The 26,711-nt window shown below is 37.6% G+C and overlaps 1 protein-coding gene across 8 annotated transcripts in view; it reads left to right on the top strand.

The window, feature by feature from the left end:
* RIPOR3 (RIPOR family member 3) overlaps positions 1-26,711 on the top strand; it is a 53,164-nt gene that overhangs the window by 4,541 nt on the left and 21,912 nt on the right. For 5 of the 8 annotated variants that reach the window (XM_074920056.1, XM_074920055.1, XM_074920060.1 and 2 more), the window contains exons 2-7: positions 17,328-17,456; positions 21,401-21,547; positions 24,781-24,859; positions 25,603-25,626; positions 25,753-25,806; positions 26,532-26,681. In XM_074920056.1, the coding sequence (XP_074776157.1) occupies positions 17,356-17,456; positions 21,401-21,547; positions 24,781-24,859; positions 25,603-25,626; positions 25,753-25,806; positions 26,532-26,681 (555 nt within the window). In that variant the 5' untranslated portion in view covers positions 17,328-17,355. Of the gene's footprint in view, positions 1-4,633; positions 4,703-16,894; positions 17,457-21,400; positions 21,548-24,780; positions 24,860-25,602; positions 25,627-25,752; positions 25,807-26,531; positions 26,682-26,711 lie in introns of those variants that run through there. The other 3 variants (XM_074920054.1, XM_074920057.1, XM_074920052.1) reach the window with 3 other exon arrangements.

The following is a 26,711-nucleotide window of genomic DNA, read 5'->3' as shown; positions in this document are numbered from 1 at the left end:
AACAACATAACTTTCTTCTTTCAGGATAGTTAATGTTCTGGCCCAGAATTATAGCACCAGATGTGTTGCCACAGAAACAATTTAAGGGGAGAAGGAGTTGCGAGCAAATTGTCTTTCTAGTGGAAAATGTTCTAGAGCCTCTCATTGGTTTCTCTGTGTGTTGTATGTGTGCACAGCAGAGAATAAGGGACAATTTTGCTTTTTTGTTTCATACATCTGTTAGCATTTTAAAATTCTCTATACAGGGTTGAAAATTGAAAAATATTCTATTATGGGCATGAGTTACATACCTCAGAGACATTTTTTATTAAATCCTGACTCATTTTTAGAAACCTTTTCCTTGAAAAATGTGCAATATCCTAGCTGATTTACTTAGCTCCACTTGCAACATGCTTTGGAAAATACTTCCAGTAATACTTGTTTCTGTGAAAGTAAGGAAACATTTGACTATATAAAATTATCCCAGATTTTGATGCTGAGAATTAGTAGCACATTCTTACTTCAATTGACATGCTGATGAAAAGAGGGAATGTATATAGGAAATATTTTGATTTAATCTTGCCTTGGAAGCCTTAAAGCAGCCAAAGCCCTTGATTTTAGCTAGAATTTCTTTTTCTCAGAACAGTTGCCACAGGATACTCTATTCAACATACCCTTTTCTCAACTATTATGAAAATAATTGTCTGAACAAAATGCAACATATATTACCTTAATATCCCCTTTTCACTTTTTTGGCCACAGAAGGGCATCTTTATCGTACAGTTTTGCATACTGTTTGGGGTAGAATAACAAGAAAAACATCCAGGAAGGCCACAGCTACAACAGAACAGGTTGGTTCATGTAATTATTGTGTCAGAAACTCACCAGATGTGGATATATCTAGTATTTGCAAAAAGAGATTTTGCTTGTGCAATTTATGCTCATTTTTGACCAAATTAATTTAAACTAACAAAAATCCCGATAGAATTGTGTCTGCACTAGGATTTCATCTTAGACATACCATAAAATACAGCATCAGTATCTTACATTGGTGGGCATTTCTTGTATAAACTTGACTGCAAAACCTGGGATAATTTAAAAAAGGCCAAGATCCACCCACAAAGAGACTTGTTTCACAGTTCTTTGTCATTCATGCATTTGGAAGGTCTTTCTCCGTGCAAACTTTGAAATACTGCTGGCTGGGTAGCTGAAGAAAACATAATTGCATTTATCTTATCAAAAGCCAGGGTGAAGTTCGTGTCTCTTTGGAGTGATGGAAGTATTTTGCCATATGCATAATGCTACTGTGTTATTTTGGAAGATAGTGGTCATACAATGTTAGAAGCCTTCTTTTATTATTTGCTTGTTTGTTTATCTGTTTAGTATTTTCCCTCTGTGAATTTTTTAAAAATCTTTCTTCACATAGCCATGATATTAAATGCCCCTCAGTTTGGAAAGATATACTTTATTCCCTTTGTCACTCATTTTTTGTACAAATCTGGGATCTTTACTTTTCTATTGATGAAAACTGTAGAAGTATCAGAATATATCCAGGTATTCTAGAGTTAGGAGCAGTTACTTATACTTACGAAAATAGTTTTACCTTATTTTAAGTGTCCTACAAGAGTAATCTTTTGAAATCTATCAGTTTCAGGACTAGACTGCATACCATGTCACACATTTGAGTTTTGACAGGTTCATGGGCATGTACATCACCAAACAAGATCTGCCATAAAGATAAGAAATTAATTTCTCTCTTGCATTCCTTATTCAGGCAGAACTCCAAATCTGGGTGTGGAAAGAATGCAGAGCTGGGCCTAGAGCTTGTGTCTGCACAGGTTAGAAATGAACTTTCAGTGTAAAATTTGAATCTGAATCTGCATCCATATTTCGCTAGAAGGCCACAGGAATTTGAATCCAGGTTTCAGGTTTGGGTGCTCTTCGGGGCTGAATCAGTCCTTATGTTTGCAAGCTGATCCAAACATCCCCTTAATTAGTTCACATCCCTTTTGTTTGATCCCATGAGAAGATAGGTTAGTCTTTCTTTAGGCAGTAGAGCTTTCCCAGACAGACATTGTAAACTAGAAATATAGGTACTTATAATTTTCATAAAAATGTCCTTTGGGCCTGAAATTTCTTGTGCTTGGTTTCAATCCAGTATTGAATAAGACTGGAAAGTCTGAATAATGTCAGTTTAGCTGCATTTGAGTTATTCAAGTGCATTTTAAAAATACGTACTTTCCACTTAGATTTTTTCCATAATTCTCTGCACTTAAATAACCTCTGTTTTATTATTTAAATAGCCACAGACTTGAAGAGGGAAAAATCATTCTCCAATACTGGGACTCAACAGATAAACAGGGAGGCAATTCAAAGAATTCAGCGTGTTTTAGAATCTGAATGTTTACTGCTTTAGTGTTAGCATGAATAGGTTTATATTTCTACTAGTGCAGACATAATACAATGTAAATAACCTGCAGTTTACCTATGTGCTGAATTTCTGCAATTTTGGCATTATGTAATTGAAATTTTACAAGAAGAGTTTAGAACGTTTCTTCAGATTATAAGGAAGGATTTTGTTTGATGAGATCTGTAAAGTTAAAATAGCAGGCCAGGGTTTTCAGAAAGATTTGACACACAGAGATATTCCAAATGCATATGCAGCTGTTTGAGCAATTATTGCAATAGAGTGTACACACTGGGTAACTGTGTGTGAAAATGTGGCTAATACTTGATCTGTACACAGAATTTTCTAAACTTTTGAAGATAACTAATCTGTAGCAAGTTACCTGTTTTTTACAATAGAAGACAAAACAGAAGAGCAATTAAAATGGATGGATCACGTCTAAAAATGCATCGGTTTAATTCCATCAGTAACATCACAGCTTCAGCACGCTGAACTGTGTGTCTTTTTTCATGCCTTTAGTACAATAGCATATGCCCAAACTTTATGAAAGTCTGTCACTAGACTTTTGTTATTCATTGTCTGAAATGGAAGCCCACACAGTGATCTCGAAGGTGATGCCACCTTTGAAGAGAGTCCTGCATGTAGAAAGTTGACGGGAAATACTACTTTGATTAACCACAACTCCCACTGAAACAATAGAGCTGTCCTTTGTATAACTCCGCTGAAGTCATTGGATCTTGTTCCTAATTCCACTGAGGCTGAGTTGTGCCCCTCCCTTTTTCTGAAGTGTTCACATGCCAATGTGTTGTGCAACCAACGTAATTTGTTAACAAATAAAAAAGAATTTAAATAACCTTAAAAAATCAGTGTAGGCATCCCAGCTGCTTGCAAACAAACATCAGAACTGCAAAACAAGTAAGTAGCAGTGTGATACATCTCAAAATTGCTTGAGCTTGGGTTCTTCAAGAACAAAAACACAAGTCAAAGGAGTATGTGGTTTGCAGGAGAAGGCCTTGGATGAGAATATACACTGCATCTTCTGGTAAGATCTCCAGTTCAGACATAATTTCTGTCTGCCCAGCCTAGCTTGTTTTCTTCACAGCTGTGGTAATACCTGATGAATTTTTCCCCCATATGTGTATGAATTTGACTGCTTTTAGTTTCATTTAAAGCAATAAGCAAGTATATTTTGGCCTGTAATTGTCAGATTATCTTTACAATACAGTAAAACTGCAGTTTATTGTAAAATATTTCACTTGAGTAAGCCAAGTCATATGGAGCAAAACACCATTTTTCTATTACAACATTAAATACATTGTCTGCCATTGCTGCTGTAACTGTGTCAGGATCTGGATTTAATTCTGGATCTGAATTAGTATATTGTTGGAATCACTTGTCAACATGTATATTTTGTATCTGAATGGCCATTTCTGAATTTTGAAGATCACCCAAGAGTGATTTTCTGCCAGTACGTTCTCTGAGCTGTACATTCTCTATGGCAGTTCTGTAGAGGCTCACAAATGTGAGTTCGTAAGATCAATGATCCATGCACTGGTGTTTGGAGGATCATATTGCAAGTGTGGGAAAACTGCCAGGGGACACAGAACATCACAAGGACATACTGTTCTGCCTCTCCAGCCAGGCATGGTTCCTCATTAACGGGAAGGCGTATCACTGTTGTGCTTATAGCACCTTTCAGCATTCTGGACACTGCTGCCATCTCAGGCTCATCTGGCAAGATGCGTGATGATTATGTCTTTCACAAATCGTGCCTGATGCCAAAAAAGCAGATCAGTACACACACAGTGCCTTTGATACCACTGGAGTCATCATAATGCTGTGATACTTAACTGTTTTGCCTATGTGTTGTCCTGAAATTTAAAGTTCTTTGCTGGTGATCTCATCCATTACCAGAAATCCTCAAATTACCAATCAAGCAACACCTGTGGGAATATGGACTATGCATTTGGCCATCCATTTTCGTGTTAGGTCTCTCTGCAGCTCTGGTATCTATAACTTAATGAAAACCTGCCTGACATGTCCCTACATACCACATTCTGAAGGTGACTGTTGTTTGTGGGAGCTGATGAACTAAGGATCAGTCTGTATGGTGAGCTGATTGATACCTTAAGTCTTTTGCTCATTCATCTTGGGGAAGAGGTCTTCACACTCTTGAGTCAGTGTGCATGTTAGCATTACAATTCACTGGTTCCGTGTTGAAAGGGAACTAAGAGAACTTCCTTACAGGGGACCCAGTTTTGTCAAGTGGCACGATCCTATTCTGCAAGAGTGGTCTCAATTATAATTGGCTCAGAGGTAAGTAATAGAGTCTGGGTAATGTAGACTAAGTCAATTTCCATCACAAAAATAAATCTGGTTTTATGAGGCAGGAAGGACTTACCCACAGATTTTTTTATAAACTGAGAATTGTAGTTGTTCTACACTTGCCATGTAGCCATACTAGCCTTTTGTCTGTGCTTAAATGTAGTACTGCTGTAATTTTGTCTCAGTTGAGGGTTTTTTTTAATGATGTAGACATATGACATTTATTGCAGAAGCAATTAAAAGCTTCAGCAGCTATATCGATATGGCAGTTGTATGCTAATATAATTTATTCTTTTTCCTGATGCTTTATAGCAGTACATCTGTATTAGCAAAGCCCTTGTAGTATCTACAGACACACATAATAAGCCCCTCTCTGCAGCTATTAAGTCCCTGTCTATATTACAGATTCCTGCCCTCAGCTAAAATGGGTAAGGACTGTGAAAAATTGTTTCTTTTACCAACATGGCTGAATTAGCAAAAGATGCAAGTATAGAAGCAGTTATAGTGCACAGTAATCTTGTGCATGTGTTAGTACTAATTGTTTTAGGTCTGAGTGACGGTTTTAACTAGGCTGATAGAAAGCACAGGCTTGTCAAGTTGCTCCATTCATTCTAGGAGAACTTTTGTATAAATAATACCAATATTCTGGCAGCAGTGAGGTACTGGTAGTATAGATACACAGACAGTGTTCACATTGAAGGATTTTTTTACATTATCTGCAGACTACTAATACCTTTCAAAACTCTACTAGATGTATTAAAACAACAAAGCTTTCTTGTAGCTGTATAGCTGTGTAGTTCTATGTTACAAAGTTTCTGGCGTAGCTGTGAGTGCTAAGAGGAATGTTAAAAAATGAAACCTATAAAGATTTAGCTATGCTGGCAAAATACTCATATAAGAATACTCTTTTTGCCAGGGTTGCCTGTGTCTTTTGGGGAGGGAGGTAGAAACAAACTGGCAGAAGACCTCAGTTATCTCTTCTGTTGGAGTTTTGTACTTACACATAGATGCTAAGTAAACCAGTCCAAGGTCTAAGAAAAACTCCTTGTGATGGTGAAAAATATGAAACACTAAGCAGATGTGACTGCTAGTTGAAGTAAAAGCTTTGAGTCCTCAGGGAACAAACAGTTGGGTTCACAGTCTTTGAAGAAGTTTAAGACAGAGAGCTGACTGATTTAGCCGATTGATTTTTTTGTGCACAAAACTGAAACGCATTTTCATGAGCGACTCTTGCCATGTTTGTTCATGATATTCATAACATTTCAAGGGACCTTAAAATTAGATTAGATTTTGGCCTAAACGTTGAAGTGGTTTGAGCTCAACTGATCCTGCTTAGCGCTTCCATTTATGTCTGCCTTTTTTTTTTTTCCAATGAGTAGCTCTCTTGTGCTTGGGCTGGGTGATGTAGAAGAGCCTGCCATTTCCAGGAATTTATTATCTCTGTCAGAAGTCTTGTTAATGTCAGTTATTGATAAGTGGGAAAGTAAACATGTGGCTGATTAGACAGTGCACTTTCAATGGCTTACCACTAGTCTGATTTCATGTCACAGCACACAGTGGTCCTCCAAAGAAAAATTATTCTACCACTAATTGTTTAAAATTATTTTTACTGTATGATTTTGGTTATAACTTATCTACTTCTTGTGCCTTTCTAATGTAGAAATTTTTTTCTTGTTTGCAAATTTCAGTCACATTAGAGAGATAATTTTCTAGTCTTGCTAGAAATACTTCTGATTTAAGAAGTATGGCAACTGTATTAACCTTTAATGAATATAAAAAGGAAGTTTTCACATGCCCAAACAGATTCTTTCTATTTGCTGACTGTGAAATATTCGAATTAAATAGCAGTAACAATAACATAGGGCTGAAAGTTTATAAAGGCCAAGACAGATCTGCAATCAGTTATTCTGATGGAAGGCATCACCACTATCCTTCAGAGATGTGTTGTCAGAACTGTTTATGTGAGCTCTCCCTACCCAACTTCCAGGAGGATAACTGCTTTAGAAAAAACACTTCAAACAGTAGTTTTTGCTAAGCTATCTTTTTTTAGGCTGAAATAGGTTTAAGGGGCACTCCATGGGGTAATGATCATTGTAGATTTTATAGTCTTTCCTGGGCAAACTGCATCCAGAAGTCAGTACACAAGTTTGACTCTTCCGATTTTATAATTTTCAAAAGACTATTGCTATGATTCTGTTTAGGCTTGAAATAATCCAAAGCTGTCTTCTAGGCAGAACCAGACTGCCAAAACTTGAATCTCTGGTTTAAAAGTGAATGTTGTCCAGTTTAGACTGCATTTTGCTTAACTGCTTGATTCACCATATATATCCTGCTATACATTAGTCCTTCAGCTGTTTCCAAAGCCATCTTGTTTTGAATGTTTAGTATTGAACAACCAATTAGTTCCATTTTGTTTTATTTGGATAGTTTGCAATTAAGCGTTCTTTCAAGTGGGCTTTATTTAGCTAATTCCGTCACAAAAATAAGCTGTAAGGAAATGAAGAGAAGTTCAAGCTAGCCAATGTTTATTTTTATTATTAATAATTTATATTATGGTAGTCCCCAGGGTAACTAGGGCCTCACTAAACCCAGTTTCCTCTGCATGTAATGACTGTGTCTCACAAAGCCTTGTACAGCAGAAGGGTTTTTTTGCTGCTGTGGCTTAGTGCAAGGGACCCGCTCTGTACTGCAAGGGAGTGTACTGATGAAGAGCATATAAAGACAAATCAAGAATAATTTTTTAAAAAGCTTAAGCTAGGAACAAGAGGGAAAACCTGATGAATCTTTTCTACAGAAAGCCATCACTAATGCATTTTTCCAGTGTGTGCGCCAAATCAAGACTACAAAGGTCTTGTTCATTCTCTCTCTGAAGTTATGGCAACGCTCCCAGTGACTTTGATGGGATCAAGATTGGGCAGAGAAGATGGTCCTAAAAACCTTATCTATTTCTGAATTAGTAGCAGAATACACTTTATATTTTAAGAACACACTGATGGGCAAAATTAATTTTAAAAAATTTCATATTTAGTCAGATTTCTATCATAAGTTATAGTTTTAACAGCACCTGATCCTAAATAATTGGTCTATTTTAAGTTTTACAGAAGTCTTGAAATAAGTGATTTAGAGTCACACCTGCTAAATGCGAAGGAGGCACAGAGCCAAATCCTGGACTTCTGTAAATAGATTGGTTTGAATAGAGTTAGGGCAGCTCATATAAACTGAGGATCTGGCCTGCTCTCTATGGGATACTTGTGTGAGTTAGGTGGATAGAATTGCCATTGGGATGATCAGGGCTGTGAAGTGGAAGTGCCTTGAAGCTAGTGTAGCAGTGCAAATTTTCATCATCAGTGGAATTATCATCCTTCTCCCCTGCCCTTCTGTGGAAGCACAGGTCTTAACTCTTTCCATAATTCCAAATTCAAAATCTAGACAGAAGTTTTCCTGACCTATCTGTTCCATATTCCTGTCCTCATTAGTTCAGTTTAAAGGGGGTAAAACATCTGTTTCCAAGTACAGCTGTGTGGTTAGTATGTAGGCCTTTTTTTTTTTTTTTCCATACAAAAATCACTAAATCTGGCCATTTAAGACACAGATTTTATAGGAGCTAGAGTTGGGCTGTGCAAAGTTCACCTCATTAAAAACAAACCCAAACCAAATAAAAGCAGAGAATAACAGCATAAAAAATGTGGGTCATGAATGTCAGAGCTTATGCATTAGGAATTGGTAAGAAATGGAGGGGGGAGTACAGATATATCCACATATATTCAAAGATTCTTGGTTTTTTCCACAAGTAAAGTTTACATGTTTGTGGAGTGTCTACAGAAAGGCAACATTAGTACAGAACACACTGTTAGGATGGCTATGACAGCTACCCTAATTTGTTAGAAAATATGAGTTCAAGCCTGTGTTAGATGATACAGAGCAAATTCAGCCTAGATAAAAAGTTTGAACACATCAAATAATTCTTTTGATGCTTTGACTGTTACCTGGCCAGTGAGAGACATTCTCAGTTGTCTTGATTTTGGTATCTCTTTCTGAAAAATAGACCCTTTTTCATTATCTTAAATAGGTACCAAGATTTACTGATCAGTGGTGGAAATATTGACTGGGAAAAAAAACTGTCTGCGTCTACTCAGCATTAAAGAAAATACATTACTTTAAAACATATACCTTTTCTCTCTCCTATTTCCCTCTTTTATGACATTTTGTATACTTTTCCTCTTTTTCCAGTGTTCTTTGGGATACTGATCCTAACTTAGCAACTTCTGTGGCACAAGATTGTCTTGGTAACCTTTATGGGAATAAAACATGGTTGCCATACAAAGTTGACTTAATGGTTTAATACTTAATGAAGACACAATTTTCTTGATCAGACAGCTAAATGCCAGATAGTGTCTCCCACTTCAGAAGCATTCCCCAGGACATATTCCGGTATATTGAGATTCATAGACTTCAGTTTCTGAAGATATCAAAATACATCTGACATACTGTTGAATATAAAATTTCACTATTACGGGAAGTTTGTAATCTGTTTTGGTTTTATATTCTTCTCAGTAATCAAAACATATATCTGTTCATCATGGTAGTTTCTATTGAAGCTTAGACTTGGGACTTTCCACAACCCTAACGCTGAGATAAAATACTTTCCTTATTTCATAATTGACCTGGAAATGGGCTTTTAGGAGGCTCCTGCTGTAGCCGATGGATGGATGCATGATCACACCTGATAAGTCTATCTGTAACATACATTCAGGCATAGATTGGGGGAAACAAGGCAAATGAGATATGTATTACAGAAGAATGTTCCTTGGGGTTCCTAATGAAGAAGGTGGAACCTCTCAAGGACAGAATTGGCAGAGTTCAGTGCCTTGCTGCTAGGCAAATTTTCCTTTGTCAGAAATGGAAGAGCCTGTTCATCACTTGTAAATTGCTCTCCCTCAACGCCATCTGCTTCTTCTCTTGTTAGGAATTTGTTTTTAAGTATTCATTATAGTGTAGCTAACTGCAGACTCAAATTCTGCCAAAGCTGAAAAAGCTGCAAGTCAGGCTAGCATGTGGAGCCTGCCACATTCCTGAATCTCTGATTCAGGCTTGCAAGTTTGTCATCAACTTTGAAATTGAAACCAGAGGAGCTAGCAGCAAGCCCTGTGCTCATAAATCAGCTGATAATGGGTGAATTGTTCTGTGCCTTCCCCTGAGGAGGAAAGCAAAACTCAGTGCAAAAGTACTCACAGCAACTAGAAGAGCTACAATGTAGGCAAGCATGGAGAAGCTACATGTGGCTATATGGATATGCCACATACTGGCCAAGGAAGCAAACGAGGATTTTGGTTATGTGCAATCACTGATTCTCTTCATATTACAACATTACCAAGAAGTTACGGTGGGATTTACAGCCAGCCTTGATTCTGAGTAATAAATTTCCATGCAAGAAATAGGCACAATACATCAGTGTGTGATCTGTGACAAGGTCTCCTTTGTGCTTCATTTGTTTGATATCTGCTGCCACTAGAGGGAAGTACAAAATTGACCACAAAATTATGTCTTGAAAAATAGTTTCCAGGTCATTAACTAAGTGCAGGCCAACATTCGCTGCTGCAATTCTACTGGAAATCTGGAATAAATGACTGATTAATTTCCTCTGGATGTGCACCAGTGTCACTGAGAATAGAACTTGGATCTGTATTCTTAGATGAAAACTAATTAGAAATACAGTAACATTTTGAATTGCAGGCTTGAAAAACAGGTCATCTTGGACTTGAAAGTTGAGTCCTGTGTTCAAAGAACTGCACTAGAAATGATTACATCAGAGACACTACCTCCAGCAGAGAAGCTCTCTGAGGGGACTGCTTATGATATTTAAATTTATTGCTGCATAGGAAACCTGAACTCCAAAACTTCATTTCCAGAAGCTGGCATAAAGCTATAGAAGGGCCTAATGACTAAAGCAATAACTTGGATCAAAGCCCTTTATCTGATTTTCTTTTTATCGCTTGAATATGGCTAGGAGGAAAGTATGTCAGATACGCAGTGTTTAAATGTATACTTAAGAGTTGAATCTGCCTAGATAAAATTTGCAAAAGTACTGAAATGTCTTACACACTGAAGCCCCATCTTTCTAAATAATATAAGCTATGAATGTAATTCTTACTAAAAATCAATTGAACTAGCTCCAAAGAGCCTAAATTACTTTTGAGAATGGGATTATATTCCTGAATCCTTTGAGATTTTAAAAATAAAACCCATCAGATATAAGTTTGGTGCAAAGTAAAGGACCCATCTAATAGTCTGAATTAAACACGTTTAGGCCAAAGAGTTCTGTGGAACACCTGTGCAGCTATGTAGAGAAGAAAAAGCTTCCACTTGCAGCAAAATTGCTGTGTAATCACTCACATTGCTCAGTCTTAAAGCAGCAGATATGGCTGGTGAATGTGAGTGGAAGAATGATTGTCCATGGCTCTAAACAGCTATCTCCAGTGGACCCTACAGCACGGTAGTTAAACATACCTCTCTGGTAGGAGATGCTTTCCTGCATGGATTGCATTTTTCTGCAGAGAAGGCTGAACAGCTTCAGCTGTCTACATTGTTTTATTCCCACTATAGGAACAAGGTGCGAGAAAGAGAGGAGTAGGGGTGAGGTGGGACAGCAGGAAAAATGTAAGGGAGAAGCAGAATTTACCTCTTAGTGCTTCACAGATAAATGATAGCGGTGTTAAGGGGAAATTTTTCAAAAGCTCATGACAGGCAGCTATTTGTCTCCATTACCTCCATTTTTGCAAATCTGTTTTGCCATATGAAAACAAAATATCAAACATATATTTTCCATATCTGTAACTGCAGTGGTTCATCCCCTGTCTGTGTGGTGGACTACTTATGGGTTATGTGTGTTGGTGTGAGACACCAGGTCTAGACAAATGATATCTGCAGGTCAGAATTCCTATGTTAAAGTGAATTACATATTAAACTTTTCCGCTGTGAATCCTTTCCACAGAAAGGATTTATCTGAAGTTTAAACAGCTATACTGAGATGTAGCGTCAAGGGCACTTTCTGTCTCCCTAATTTAAATGACTTTTCACCTCTAGAAAAATAACCAGAAAAATTTTTCTTAGTTCTGCCAATAATTGTATAAATAGAATGTTTGTCTAACAATTGAACAAAAATGCTTAAAATTTAAGGGGTTTTAATCATAAATTTGGAATGTTTATCTAGCAAAGTAGACATTGCTACTGAGGTCAATGGTCTTTCCAAAGAATGCTCAAGAGCAAAGATTAAATATAGTGTGTATTTTCTCAGTGGATTCAACACTGTGCTGTACACAAGATGGACACTTAATTCGTTGTTCAGTCAGCCTTCATTACGTCTACCTTTAGAGTAATTAGGGCTGAGTCATGATGTTATCACATCTCAGGAGTTTCATTAATTTTAATGGTCTGGATTCTTTAGATGTCCAATGCTGCAAAGTAAGTGCCAAGGTCTAGACATTTCCAGCCTGTTCCACTACACTGAAATCACAAAAAGCTTCAGTCGTTCAGGCCCAGATCAGCCCTAAGACTTTGTTCAAAATGTTTGGCAGTATTGTAATACATTGTGGCAGTCTGGTTTTTTTTCTTTATCAGTGTCATGAAAGATTCAAATGCCATTGTCTGCCACAAGTGTTTTGAAATGGATACCACCCATCATAAGCATTCAGAAGTGTTAATTAATTCCATTGTTCCTCAGTTTTCAAATAAATAAGAGGAAGAAAAATAATTGTGATTCCATCACTGTGATGATAGACAAATGTAGCCCAGTTTTCAAAATCAGTCTTAAATTTGACTTATGCTAGAAATTTTGTGGTGTGATTATGTTAGGGTTGTCTTTTCACCTATTAAGTGTTTGCTATATATATTTCTATCAGCTAAAACCCTAACACAGATGCAATTATAGCAGCAAACCAGTTATTGTGGTGTAGTTTATAATTAATTCAGGAAAGTATAATGAGTAACTTAGTACCTTTAAACATTTTTTTAAACATCAGATGATTAGTTGGAATCACAGATCATTTTGAAAGTAAGACCAGAGAATGTGTCTAAAGTCCCTAAATGCTCATCTACTTAATCACTACTGATTTTGGTTACGTATGGTGAAAATTGAGTTTCAATAGAAATGGTATAAAACTAATACACATTAATAGCAAATTTGGCTGTCACGGAGCTGAAGTGAATTTTATAAACCCATGCTCTAAAAAACATAGATTCTAGGTGGCAACCCTACAATAAAATCCATGTGCTGTGCAGAAATCCACTTACTAAGAGGATTCTCCCTATAGGCATGAATATAAGCCACATATTTGAGGGTCAAGGCTCCAGTCCCTCCAGTGAAATGTTGAGCTCCTCTAATACTGAGAAAAGGATTATGTTGTGATAATACAAAATGCAATCAACTCTGTTCAGTTTCCACAACTAGGAGATAAAATGGCTCTATTGTCCTTCAAAGTAAAGCTAATGCAATATTTGCAAATAAAGTTGTGTATAAAAATAACAGCAGTAGACTAAAAATGTAAGGAGAAAGTTAGCATCAGGCAGCGTAAGACAAATTGCCTAGATCACATAACGTATCCAGAATCACAAACATGATCCTTAGACACCGAAGTGATTGACATTTGGTAGTTTGTGTTCAGTCGCTGTGTTTATTTTCTATAGTGACTAATAATTTACTTGATTTCAAACTGGCTTTTATTTTGTTAGGCAGCCACTGCTTGCTGAGGCCAGTGAACAGCGGGTGCTGCCGTATTAGTGAGATATGTAGCCACTTGTTGCCTAGGCTATCAACTCGATGTGTGTGTCCACAACCAGCCAAAGGGAACAGAGTGGTACAGTTTTTGCAGACACGTAACTAGGGGCAAGCGTGTGTCTCTTAACCAGCTAGTCATTCACAATTGGAACATTACGAATTTTAAGTAAACATGAATACCTTACAGTTCACCAAGTTCAAGTGAAGCTCTTGGAGATACTAAAAGAAAAACATGGCTACTAATTTAAAGTACAAAACACAAGCAGAAATATTTTGCAAGAAGTCAGTGAGTCATATTTCCCTCATAAAATTGTTGAAACCATTGTGCCCAGAAACAATTAAATATGTGACTAGGGCTGGAAAAGTTTAGCCATAAACACAAACAGACACCAGTTTTTTGTTTGTAGAGGATGAAGGTCATTTGGCTTGAGGAATATCCTAATACTAACAGAGACAAAGCAGAACATTCAGTTTGAGTGTACTCACTGCTGCATAGAAGCTTAAATGTTTTGCCCTATGTGCCTGGATACTTGGTAACACTGAAGGTTAAATGCTAATAATCTATTATGGAAAATTATTGAAACAGGGACAAACATACTCCTTTAATTAAACAAAAAAACAAAAAAACAAAAAACAAACCTCTTTGATGTTAAAAATACATTTTTGAGACCTGAAGTCTCAGTCTTACAAAATCGCATGTATTAAAATGTTTGGTTCAACTAGTGCCTGGCAGTTTGGAGGTCTGCTTAAGACTCACAAGCTTTATAAAACTTTTTCAGCACTGTTGTTTTTTTCCAGTAGTTCAGTGTTTCTATTGCCCCTGGCAATAGACTCCTTCAGTTTGACCTGATGTTTTTGTACTCTGCATATGCCAGCCCCTAGCTAGCTACCATATTCACATTCTGTGCTTTTTGGGAAGATTAAAAGAGAGGAAGTTCCTCTGCTCCCCAGGGTATAATCCCTGTATTTATGAGATTTGGAGCCATTGGCCTACACAGCAGAGGTTACAGGTTTGAAGACAGATTTGAACTTAGCTTTGTCGGGGGTCCTTATCTGATTTATTTCTAGCCTAGAGGAAGAGTTGAATTTGAGATGTGTCCAAATGCTTTTTCTCAGGGGCAGTTGTAACGTAGCTCAGCACTTTCATACAGACACTCTGGCTAGAAAAACCCTCTGTTTAAACAACTGTATTTATAAATCTTTCTTACAAATAAAATGTTGTCTTGACATCCTACTTACAGTCTTCTACTCAGAAGTGTGAAATGAGCTGTAAGATTTCTAGTTTGCTACAAAAATACATATGCATGTGTGTACCAAGCGGTATTTTACTTTGTTGACATTATTTCGAAATAAGAAAGATAACCCTTTTAATGGTTCTTTCATGACATTATTTAAATTCTCTTCATTCTTATAAGGGGGAACTGTGAAAATGTGCTTGTGAATTGCTTTTGAACATAGCTATGCGTTACAGTGGAACATGACACGGTCAGTGGCCTTGAGGACTGAGCTTTGTGCAGTTAAAAAAAACAACCCATGAGAATTTTTAAATGCTTACAGTTATGCTCAAGTGAGGTCCGATTCATCTCTCATTTCTACTAATTTGCAACAGTGTATATTCTTGAAGTCCAGAGTTATGTTTAATTTATAAAAACAAGTGTGGCAACAGAATCAAATCTAGGCAATTTAAGAAATTTATTTCTTTCACCAACTCAGTTTTGGGGGTCTGTACATTTCCAACTTAATTCTTCACATCTAGAGTTCAGCACCACAGATTTTTACTTCAGGAGTCTTATCATTTTCCACTTTCTATTCCCTGCCAAGGGTCTCCCTGGTTTTGTTTTTTTCATATCTATATGCTTCAAAGGTTTTCAGTCTCATGCTATGCAGGCTTTAGGAGTCCTATAAAATTAGACGAGCTTTCTTGCACTTTCTTCCTCCCTTTTACTCATGAACTAACTTTCCCAGGTTAGAGAGTTGAAGAATAGATCCTGGGAATCTGGCTTAGCCTTGATGAGGGATGTGGTCAATAACCATGAGGCAATTCCTTTTATTTATTCCTTTAACAGCTTGTTATGCAATTACATTTTTCAGTAAGTTGCATGTTTTTTTCAGTTTAATGATCCTTTTGATGGGGTGACTGTTCACAGACTTACAAGCATCTGAAAACTAGAAGAATGGAAAATATTTTGAAACTTCAGCTGTGATATGATGCAAGCACAATCTCTGATTAAGGGTGTTAAGGAGGCATCCTTTCAAAGGAAGAATGTACAGCTGGTTAAAGCTGTACAGTTTGATTAAAAGGTGATTAAGATGCACCTAAATTTTTCCATGTGACAGATTTCTATTGATACTGCTGAAGCTATGGAGTCATGTGGACTTCGATGCACTGAGTTACAAAATACCTAGCCATGCCCAGTACCTCTTTTGACAAACTAGTTAGCTTGCAAAGCTGTTTGGCTCAAATTTATCATTTTCACATCTTGCTCTAAAATCTTTAGCCTGTTTTTCACAAATGTATTCATGGGCTTGGCACAGCCTGTAGAACAGGCAAAGAAATGGGGTCTTAGACCTCAGCCCAGGGAACTGGGCTTCTAATGAAACAGTCGGGTCTCACTGCAGGATCTCTGCCTGTGGAAATCCATGACAGCTTTTGTTACTGCTTTGGTAGGTAATGATACCTAAAGTACAGTCACTTACAGTAATCCCCTGCACTTGTAGACTAGTCCAGAATTAGCAAAACACTTCTCAGGAATTATACTTAACCATTCAGTTCTTTATATATAGTCTTGAAGAGCACTGAGTTAGGTCGCTCTCCAAGTTAGTGGCAGAGCCAGGAAAGTCTTATCTTGACATTTCTGGCCTTCTAGTCTGACTAATTGTAGCCAGGCTGGTGGGATAATGTCAGGCATAAGGGTTGAGTGTGGATGTTTCTTTCCAGTATCTACCCCAATAGATTAAGAGCTCACTGTTCTTAGAGCACTTTTTGTAACATAGGACAAAATTTTGCATGGAGCATGTAGAGCTCTTTATTGGAGTTTGTACTTCTCTCTACAAATAGATACTCCAGCTTTTTGTTTTACTCAGTTGTGGTGTTTACATTACACCAGCTTGAGGGGGGAAGGAAGGGAATTTTTCTGTATATTAACTGTCTGGGTGATTTTCTACAGCTGCTTTGAAGGATATGTCTGTTACTTATATCGTAACTTGGATTCTATAGACATATGGCAGAGAACACAGTTCTCCAGAAAGCAAAAGAGTTTGACTGATGGAAAACAGAAGAGAGCAATCCAAGAGAAATCCTGCCAGAGGAGGAGCATGAACCTGAAGTTTACTGTTGAAACCAGACTTCTGCCTCGGGCTTAAGTACCACACTCAGCCAATTCTACCATTGACTTCAGTGTGGCTCTGCACAGATGCAGGGAACTGCTTTTTGGACCTGACTAAGTCTGGAGCTTAAGTATTGTTCTGGCATCCATACTGATTTGGAAATACACTGGTTGGCTTGAACTCATTAAGCAGTGGGACAATTACAGGGTTTTTAAAACATCAGAAATGTAGAGAGCCTGTGAACTGAGGCTCTTCTGGGTTTTACATAGTGAGTTTGTAAAATCAATCAGAAATTGAAGAGGGCATGAGAGATTTCATTTTAGACTATTCAGTCCCTTATTAATTGTATTGTGAATGGCAACGGAGGAAACATGTATAACAGACAAGTCTTTTTTTTCTATTTAATCTACTGTCTGTTGTTCTGACTTTCCACTTCCAAGCAGCTCAGCACTTGCAGCAGCACAAGCCTGAATTGCCAAGAAAGTTTTGACTCATCTGTTTTTCTGTTTATTTCAGAAGCCAATAGACTTACTGGCTGGCAATCATGTCGGTCAAACTCACATTTGTCTCTCCTGGTGATGGGAGTGGTATCAGCAGGAGTTGTTCCTTCACTGGATTCAGCAGTGTGCAAAGCAGAAAATTAGCGTAAGTAATACAAAAAGTAAAGCACTTGATTGTTTGGGCAACAGACATTAGGTACTGTGAATATGTTTTCTAACCTAAGGCACCTATGTGTAGAAGTTGTTTCATAATTTTTATCTTAAAACTATTGAGTGTTGTCATGGTTTGCTGATATAAAGCTGAACACTGTACTATCTTACTGCTATACATGTACTTCAGAGATGGCTGGATTTCAGAGGTTATGTATCAGGCTGTTAATAGAGATATATATATAATAATTTCTTCTAGAAAAATGAAGGGCTGAAACCAACCCTTCCTGCTAGCAGCCTGGTGTAACTGATTTTTTCTGACTAAAACCTGAGTAGTTACGGTAATTAAAAATCCCATAGATCTTCAAAAAGATGGGGATGTTAATGGTGAGTCCTGGGAAAATATGTAACTGAAGCCAACTCAAGTTCTCCTGTAGTTATTTAAGCAGAGCAGCATTACGTGAGAGGAGGGGCTGCTAACTGGCAATGCCACAAATGTGAGGAAGGGAGGAATACAAACAGGCCAAGAAGGCCACTGCAAACTTGCTGCTGTCAGTAACAGGTCTATAGTACAGCCAAGGTTGCAGTCCAGTCTTCCAAGCTTTAGTCGAGCTCTGTAATTGCTAATCCATCCTGCACTGTTTTCCCCTTTCTGTTTATCACAAATTGTTGTGTAGCATTGCTCTATGTAGATAACTGTGAAGCTTTTTCACTAGAAGTGCTCTTGTTCTTTTTCTGAATTTAATGATCCCTGTATAGCCTGTTGAGTGCTTTTACAAGATATGATATATAAATGGAAAATTAATATAATCCCAGACTGCCAATGCATGCTAGAATAATAACAGAGTGAATCATTTAGCAGTATCATATAGAAGTATTGGAAAGTATACATCTAAAAGTATTGTACTCATAAAATCCTATTGTGTGTCAGTAAAATACCTGACCTATATCATAAAATCTTTTCAAAGAACCAGATGACTGAATTAACCTTTCAGATGAACGCAGCATGGGCAAAAATGAAATTCCAGCATGATTGTGATGTAATCAAGAAATCTTCACATTTGAATAAATTAATTTGTCATGGAAGCAGAAAATTAATATTACACCTATCAAAGATCAGACATCTAAAATCACACCAATCACTAAGATCTTGAGAAAAACACTGTCAGTAAATTGTATGAACAGACTTGAGCTCAGGTACATAGTGGGAGTTCTAGCAGGGAAAGGATCTACCAGGAAAACTGTTGAATTGCTGTTTCTCCAACAAAGGCACAGTCCAGCAGGATAAGAGTATTCCAAACAGAATAGTTCATATATCCCTTAAGGTTATTCTCTTACTGTTTGCTGCATAGGTTTTCTAACCAAATGCCTCTTTTTATGCATTTTTTATGATGTTGCTTTTTATTATTTAAGTGTTTAGACAGAAAGTTTTGTTCAGGAATCATTGCAATAAGGAAAATTTGTGCACTAGATACTCAGTCACAGCCCAGTGAACACTCGTGAGCCTTCCACAGCATAGTGAAGAAATTTTTTAATCACCCTTTCCTAACTTACCTCTCCCTCAGGCACTGTTGCAAAACACAGCAGGAGATTGCAAGGGCCCTATGCAAGGTCTGTCCAAAGGATGACACACAAATCAGGTCCACATGGGGATTCTTAAGCAGATGCTAAATATACTTTAGCATTTCTTTAGCAACTTCCTTTTGAGGCTCTTAAGTCAGTCAGACAAACTATTTCATTTTTCCTTACAATGGTCTCCACAGGAAGTAAATATTATTACTGTTAACTATAAAGTGAGAAATCTGATACTTAAATTATCAAGTTCACAAGGGAAAGCAGCATCATAGCATCTAGCTTTTAGCTCCTGTCCCTAAAGGCCTACGTCAGCCTTTTCTATGAAATATATGAAAATGGGATTCTTAACATCAGTGCACTGAGTATGTGTGGGGTATATCAGTCAGAAGGAGATACTGAGGGAAACGGTGAGTTTTAAATCTCAGCCTATCCGTATGCAGTGCTTAGATGCTATACTTTCAACTGAAGGGAAATTATTTCCTGAGTTTAGCATTTGCAGTCCAAAACTCTGAAGGTAAATATCAAAGTCCTTTCTTTTCCAAAAATAAAACAAAACCCAGCAGTAATTTGGGCTTTTTAATTTCGAAAGTTAGAATTATCTTATATCTTCCATATGGTAGCTTGGTAATTAGAGTGCTCATCTAAAGCATGGAACTGGATGCAATTTCCCTCTTTGCATGAAAGAATTTTAAGTGATGATCCTTCTAGGAGACTCTTTCAACTGCTGTTATTGGCTAGATTGTCCCTTCCAGTGTTATTCCTGTTGAAACCCTCTCATTTTGCATGGAATACTCAATGATTCATTATCTTATGAAAGAAAACAGTATTAATGTAAGTTCCTAATTTAACAGTTGTGTTCCTCATTACAGGTAACCTGAGCTCCAGATGGTTTGGTTGGTTAATAGTTTAAGCCATCATAAAAAACTAAGATAATAATTGGGGTGAAGTTAGTAAATATGTAGTAATGTTTGGTAACGCCTAAGTTTATCAGATTTTTTGCAGATTATATGTTAAAAAATGGAGTTAAGTGGAAATTTAGCACCAGGATAATTAAAGTAGCTACTCAAAGGTTTTTGTAAGAGGGCTGGAGAGAGCTCTCAGGTGTGCTGAGCCTGGGATTTAGTCACCAAGCTCAATAATGTCTTTAGGCCTTCAGTCACATGCTTAGAATTTAAAAGAGCCAGTGGCTAAGTATTAAGCTTGGTGAAGTTCATTGTTTCTCCAGGTGAGCTGAATTTAGGGTAGAGATTGTAGAGAAGATGGAAAACTTCTCTGAGAGCAACAGTTTGGCTTGGTGGAATTGGAAACATTTAGATAATGTTATTTTTAGAGGCTTGATTTACAGGGAATGTTAACAAAACTATATAAAAATAACTAAGACTTAGAGGAGATAGAGGTAAGCCATGTAGGAATCTGACAAAGTGAAAGAACTATTTGCAGAGAGCTCATTTTCTGGTTTAAATGTAGATATATGTAACTAATGGTTTGGGGTGTTTTAACTCTTTAGGTTGGCACAGATAATTCTGTGTGTGGGACTCCTGTTACAAACAATATTTAAGTTTGGTTTTGCAGTTGCTTTTAAAAGTAAGGTGTTAAACTCTGAAAAAACACCTTGCTAATTATATCTTGTATGCAATCTGGGCTTGGGCACTTGCTTTTCTAAAATGTGGTAAGGCTCTGAGCTAACGTAAATGGATGATGAATGCAGGCAAAGAAATTAGCTATTTCTAAATGCTTTTTATGTTAGCTTTATCAGTTAAACCTTGAGCAGATCAAAAGCTTGTTGCTTCATTTTTCTGTATTGCAGGTGAGAGTCAGAATGGGAATGTCCTTGTCCTGCAGTGTGGCTGACTTAACTAGTTCTGAGATTGACCCAACAACTGGTGTAAATGTGCACCCAGAAACAGGGCCTTAGCTAGCTGCCATGCATGTCTGTTGAGACAATTGATAGATTAACATTAACTTGCTATAAATCCTGTAATAAAAATGAGCTTTTTTTTCTTGCTCAGTGCTCCCCCACCTTCCCAAAGAAATGGAGACCTGCACAATTTTTCTGTATTTAAAAAGGCTTCTCAGAGTCTGTGTCAAGCTTAGAGAAGGAGGTGCTGCTTATTGAAATTATTATTGTTGGAGTCATAAAAAACTTGCAGCTTTTCTGCACTAGGTATTCAGGTTTGGGCATCAGCTTTTCTAATGTTATCTGTGAAAGTATTCTCAGTGTGTCCGAGAGCTTTGTTCTTTTGGGTCAAAATATATGGGATTGGACATAGAGCTTGTACCCTGGAAGCTTTGTGGGTTAGGCATTGCTTTTCTCCCAGGTGATGGGGTTTGCATCTTTCTCATATTTCTTTTCTCTTTCTACAGAAAGTCACTCAGCAGAGGTTCAGTGAGATCAAGAATGTCACTGAAACCCCCCAAGGTTTATAATTCCCTGCAGAAAGGGGCAGTCATCTGGGATCCAAAGCCACTGCAGGTGAAGAAAATTTTTGAAGCTTTGAAGAAAGGACTTAAGTAAGGACTTTTTAAGTATTGTAATTTGCCTTACCTAGTCATGCTGCTTAAGTCTGTGTATCACTGTTCACTGTCTCTATCTGGCATCTCTAAACACATGAGGTGACTTTCTCAGACCCTGGGACCTTGTAAAACAAGTTTCATTTGCTGTCAGACAATCTGCTTACAAAGTGCTCTGATGTTTATGTTCCTCGTTTGTTACACTTCTCTAAAAAGTCAGTGACAGGTAGAACTCTGTGGGGAGATTCCCCATCTCCTGGGGAGCTCCCTTGAGGAAGGAGGCTTTTGGAGCACAAAGGGTGTCAGGCAGGGAGTCTGCAGATCAAGGAGAGACTTGGATAGGGATGGAACAGTCAGACCTGGGGAGTGATTGGCAGAAAGTTTCTGGAGAGGGAGCTGTGTGGAGTTTGCTTTGACTCAAAAAGCTGACTTTTCAGACCAAGTCTGAAAGCAAGGGTGTGGCCTGCAAGGACACAGTGGGGAGGCTGGTTCATAAACCGTTTCTATTCTCCCTATGCTAATTAGAGAACACTTAAAAGTTGGATGTTCTAGAGGGATTTTTCCTTTTTTTTTTTCTTTTTTTTTCTCTTTTAATAGAATTAAACTCTGGAGTTCAAAAGTACTTTTTCATCTCTAGGTGCTTGTTGTAAGGGAAAGGTCTAAGTAGATCCACCTGAAAACTTCAGCTGACTTGAGATGATGAAAAGGAGCTATAGTACAACTCCATCTTTTTATGGCAATGCAAATAACATTATCTTGCTTTAAATGTAGCACCATTTCAGAGTCTTTATCATGATTGACTGCACAGTCAATGTTGCATGAGTATAGGCTTGGGTGAAAAGGCTAAAGACCGGTTTTGTGCATTGTCTCCATCTGGCAGATGTGGGATGTATGCAGCAGACATAATAGAGATCAAATGATGGGCTGGCAATCTGAATTTAGAGTATTCTGGTTTTGAGGAAGCTGTTAGTTATCTCGTAGAAATGTTGATGATATTCAATGCTGAAATGGCAAATAAACCATGGATGAGCTTTCTCTCATGGTATAGACCAGAAAGGGCATGGTGGTAAGTGCTGTTTGCCTCCATCAGTAATTGAAACTGGTCAACCTTTAACTGAGTCCTCTAATCTTATTATATAAAAATACACATCTTAAATCATTACAGTTGATGTTGATGAGTTTAGTCTAATATCACAAGAACTTCATTTATACCCTGAAGCTACTATCAGATGATAAAATACCATTCCTTGGATTCGTAAACCCTGTAGCTCTTTCTGTTGGTGTTCTACTAGCAGTTCCTTCATATATGTTGCTGCTGCCTCAGAATTTTGCTACTGTATTAATTCTGATCATAGTTTGTTAAGCAAAGAATGCAAAGCACACTGTAATAATAATTGTAAACTCAGATGTGTCACATTTTTATTCCAGTAAAAGACTATAAAGTCTTAGCCCTAAAAATATCAGTCAATGTCTTATTAGTGGATTTAGATTTAAAACAAATAACAAAACCAAATGTTTTTGCAGAGTTTAGAATTTATCTGAGCTTAGGGAGGAGAAACCATAAAGTGGATCAGAATTTGTTCCCAGTTCTGCAGGGAATGCCATATGATCAGACTTCTGCCAAAACTGAGTAGCTAACTAATTGACTAAAGTAACCTACAGAAAACAACTGTATCAAATAGCAATGCAAAGTCCAAATTTTAAGTAGATGCAGACTAAGTCCAGTTGGTGCTGGAGTGACTTGAATTTTTAGTACAGAACATGTTTTACGTGCCTGTTTCTTTATAGCTGTAGCAAATAACTTTGTTAAGCATCTGGGTATCATTCCAATAACTCTTTATTCTGTTAACCATCTGGGTACCATTCCATCAAGCTGGCAATTCCAACATACTTAAATCTAAAAGTGTTGAAGCTCTTCTAAAAGGAAAGTGAACTCTTTTCTGCCACCAGCCTTGGCTACTTCTGCACTAAGCTGTTAATTGGCAAGTGTAGAGAGCAGACAGCTAGAATGCTGGAGCCACTGTGTGTCTTGGGGGAACTGGTTTTCTAAAAGTAAGAAAATTAAATGCATCAAAGCAAATGTGAAAAGTGTAGCTGTCTAAAATGAAGTTATTCTGACTGCTCAGAGACTGTGTCTTATAATGTAGTATTTACCAGGTGACTCCTGTTCCCTTTTAAGCATAAGAGGAAAAAGTTACCCAAGAGTACTTGTATTAAAAGCAAAGTTGGAAGAAGATGGTCTCAGCAGAAATAGTCCAAGGCCCTGTTGGAACTCCTAAGGGATAACCCTTACATGCAAGCAACTCTATAGAAGCCAACTGGCACCAAGTGCTTCACACCTTGCAAAATAGTTTCCATTCTGGAAGAAGTAACGGTTAAATTAAGAAATTGTCTAGCATACTAAAAGGTGATATTCAGCTCTGGTCACGAAAGACTACCTCACGTGTGGAGTACTTCTATGAGCTTTGTGATGTAGTGCAAGTGTTTCATGTTGCAACTCTTTGACTTTGTAAGATGGAGTTAGTTGATGAATTCTTACTCCTTGGTAACTGTAACAAAAGACTTTCTCAACAAATGAACTGATCTTACAGAAGAGGTTCCAGAAGGCCAAACAGGAATAGTTAGAGAAATCTGCAAAGGATATCTGTGAGCTGGGTTATGTATGGGTTAGAATGTACTGTTCTCCTACTACATTCCTCCTTTCCTCTTGCCTTTAGTAGTACTTCCAGCTCTGCTGTCTTGTTTTGTTTTGCCTCCCATTCCCAGAATAAAGCCTATCTTTGACTTGAATGATCCATTTTAGATGAAGGGAAACAAGAAATAGTGAATGAGTGCAGTGTGTACTTGTGTACACGTATAGTTGTTATGTGGGAGTGGTGGCTTTCTTGAATTGCACTGTAGTATTCCATATCTTAGAGGAGTAAAAAGGATTCGGATACAGCATCTTTAAATGTTAGGTAACAGTAATCACCACTTGCTGGCACTCATTCTACACAGATGCTCCTCTAGGAGTGACTCTTGCATTTAGGACAAATATTTGTCGATGGAAACTATGTTTTCTCATCAATTGGCCCATATCTCTCTCTATAGCCATTCGCATCTTTAGAGAGTAAAACAAGAGACGTCTTCTAGAGAGGGAAATTGCTTTGTAACATTCTGATGAAAAAATCTTTGCGGAGATGTTAATATGAATGTACTAGAGGTATGTAACACTGGGTTTTCTTTGTCTCCAGTGAATACTTGGAAGCACATCAAGCTGAACTGGATTATCTTTCTGGTAGACACAAAGATACAAAAAGGAACTCCAGATTGGTAAGATAATTTTAATATTAAATGCTTATATGGCTTTAAAAATGTCACAAAAGTAGATGCTGTCTCACATCTGGAAGTCCTAGGGCTTTTCCAGTTAAAGCACTGAGGTGAGATCCATCAAGACATCACAATCAGAAATTTACCAAGCAAGTTAGCTGTAGATGTGAGAAATAAACTTGGGATTTCACATTTTCAACACCCAGCAGTGTTCTTCAGATCATGTTCCTTTTTTTACTGGGTTGTTATCTGTATCTGTTCAGTGATCAGTGTTCATTTCTGTATGGACAGGAATGGAGATAAAGATTGGGCTTCGTTTTCCATAGTTGGTGAATGTGTCCTAGCAACTTAGATTCTGTTGTGTTCACAGCTCCCTACAAGTAACTTCAGTAACAGTGCTAATGAAAAGACAACTCACAGATCCAACTTTGCCCTTCATTTGGGAAATAATAGCTAGATTAAAAAAAAATAAAAAAATCAGAAACTCCCATGTACCATGACCAGTGTCCAAGCCCTTGCTGTAGCTGATAGACTATCTCATTTCAAGCATCTGTGAAAACCAGCCAACCATGAACAGAAAATGACTACATCTAAAGATGTTGGACTGTCTTTTTGTAGTAAATAATGCATCTTCATTTAGTGTAACTTAAGATATGCATAGTGGGTTCTGCAGTACATATGAAAATATCATTAATGTGTACAAATAAGCATGCTCTCCTGTTCAGCCTGTGCTATTTCTCTTTCAGGCTTTCTACTATGACCTGGATAAGGTAAGATGATTGAGATGAGGTGAAATGTTGCAACTAGAGAAAAATTGATGATGTGTCTACTGTGTTACTTAAGACATATTTAGGAAATAATTTCTCAAGTCCTCCTCTCTCTCCCCTCTTCAAAAGCAAATCCGCTCTGTGGAGAGATACATTAGAAAACTGGAGTTTCACATAAGCAAGGTAAGGGGTTTTCTATCTTGTATGTGTAAGGCTTACACTGCTGTATAAGCAAACTAAAGAAAAGATACTTTGCTTATAGTTAATCTGAAGGGGAGTAATGCTGGGTACTTTTTGAAAGCTGTAACCACTCTTTTTTACAGAAGGAGGTGACTTTTATTTATTTATTTTCTTGAATGGTTCTATTCAGGCTGAATGTTGGGCACAACCCAACCTGAGTTTGTCTGTGAAACCGGTTTGCATACTCTGCCAGTTTATTCAGAAAATGCTGCTGTGGGAACAGTTACATGTTCTCTCCCCCCTCCCACAAGGGCCAGTTCTGTAGTGTGCATGTCTACTGTCTGCCATCTGCTTCCAGAGGAATCAGACCTCTCCTCTGACATAGCTAAAGGTGTAGGTGTGTTAAGCTGTACTGAAGGAATCAGTTTCCTGTTCTCCAAGTCACCTTGCCCTGAACAAAGTGTTACTCTGCTCCTTGACTTCTAGTCTGATAATAGCAGAGTGGGTTGTTTCTTAATATCCCATGCTTTTTTGCAGGAATGTCTAAAAACTGTTGCACTCAAATCAGTCTGTAAAATGCAGGAGTTGCAGCATGCTGCAATACTATGGTAATGGGGTTTGGTTGGGGTTTTTTCCAGGAAAGTCTGCTGATATTCCTTCCCAAAACTTATTAAAACTATGCTGGGGTAATTCTTGTTCATTCTTCCCCCATCTCCCTAATATTAAAGGTAGAAGAACTCTATGAAGCTTACTGTATCCAGTGCAGACTACGAGATGGAGCCACTAACATGAAACATGCCTTTTCCTTGTCTCCTTCCACCAAAGCCTCCAGAGAGAGCCTAGTGGAGCTTTACAAGAACTTCCAAGAGTGCACAGAGGTAGGAAATACTACACACATGTGTAGTGAA

Source organism: Athene noctua, chromosome 16, assembly GCF_965140245.1.
Source record: "Athene noctua chromosome 16, bAthNoc1.hap1.1, whole genome shotgun sequence".
Lineage (NCBI taxonomy): Eukaryota > Metazoa > Chordata > Aves > Strigiformes > Strigidae > Athene > Athene noctua.
Note: the sequence above shows the minus strand (reverse complement) of the source record. Positions and strands in the feature narration are given on the sequence as shown.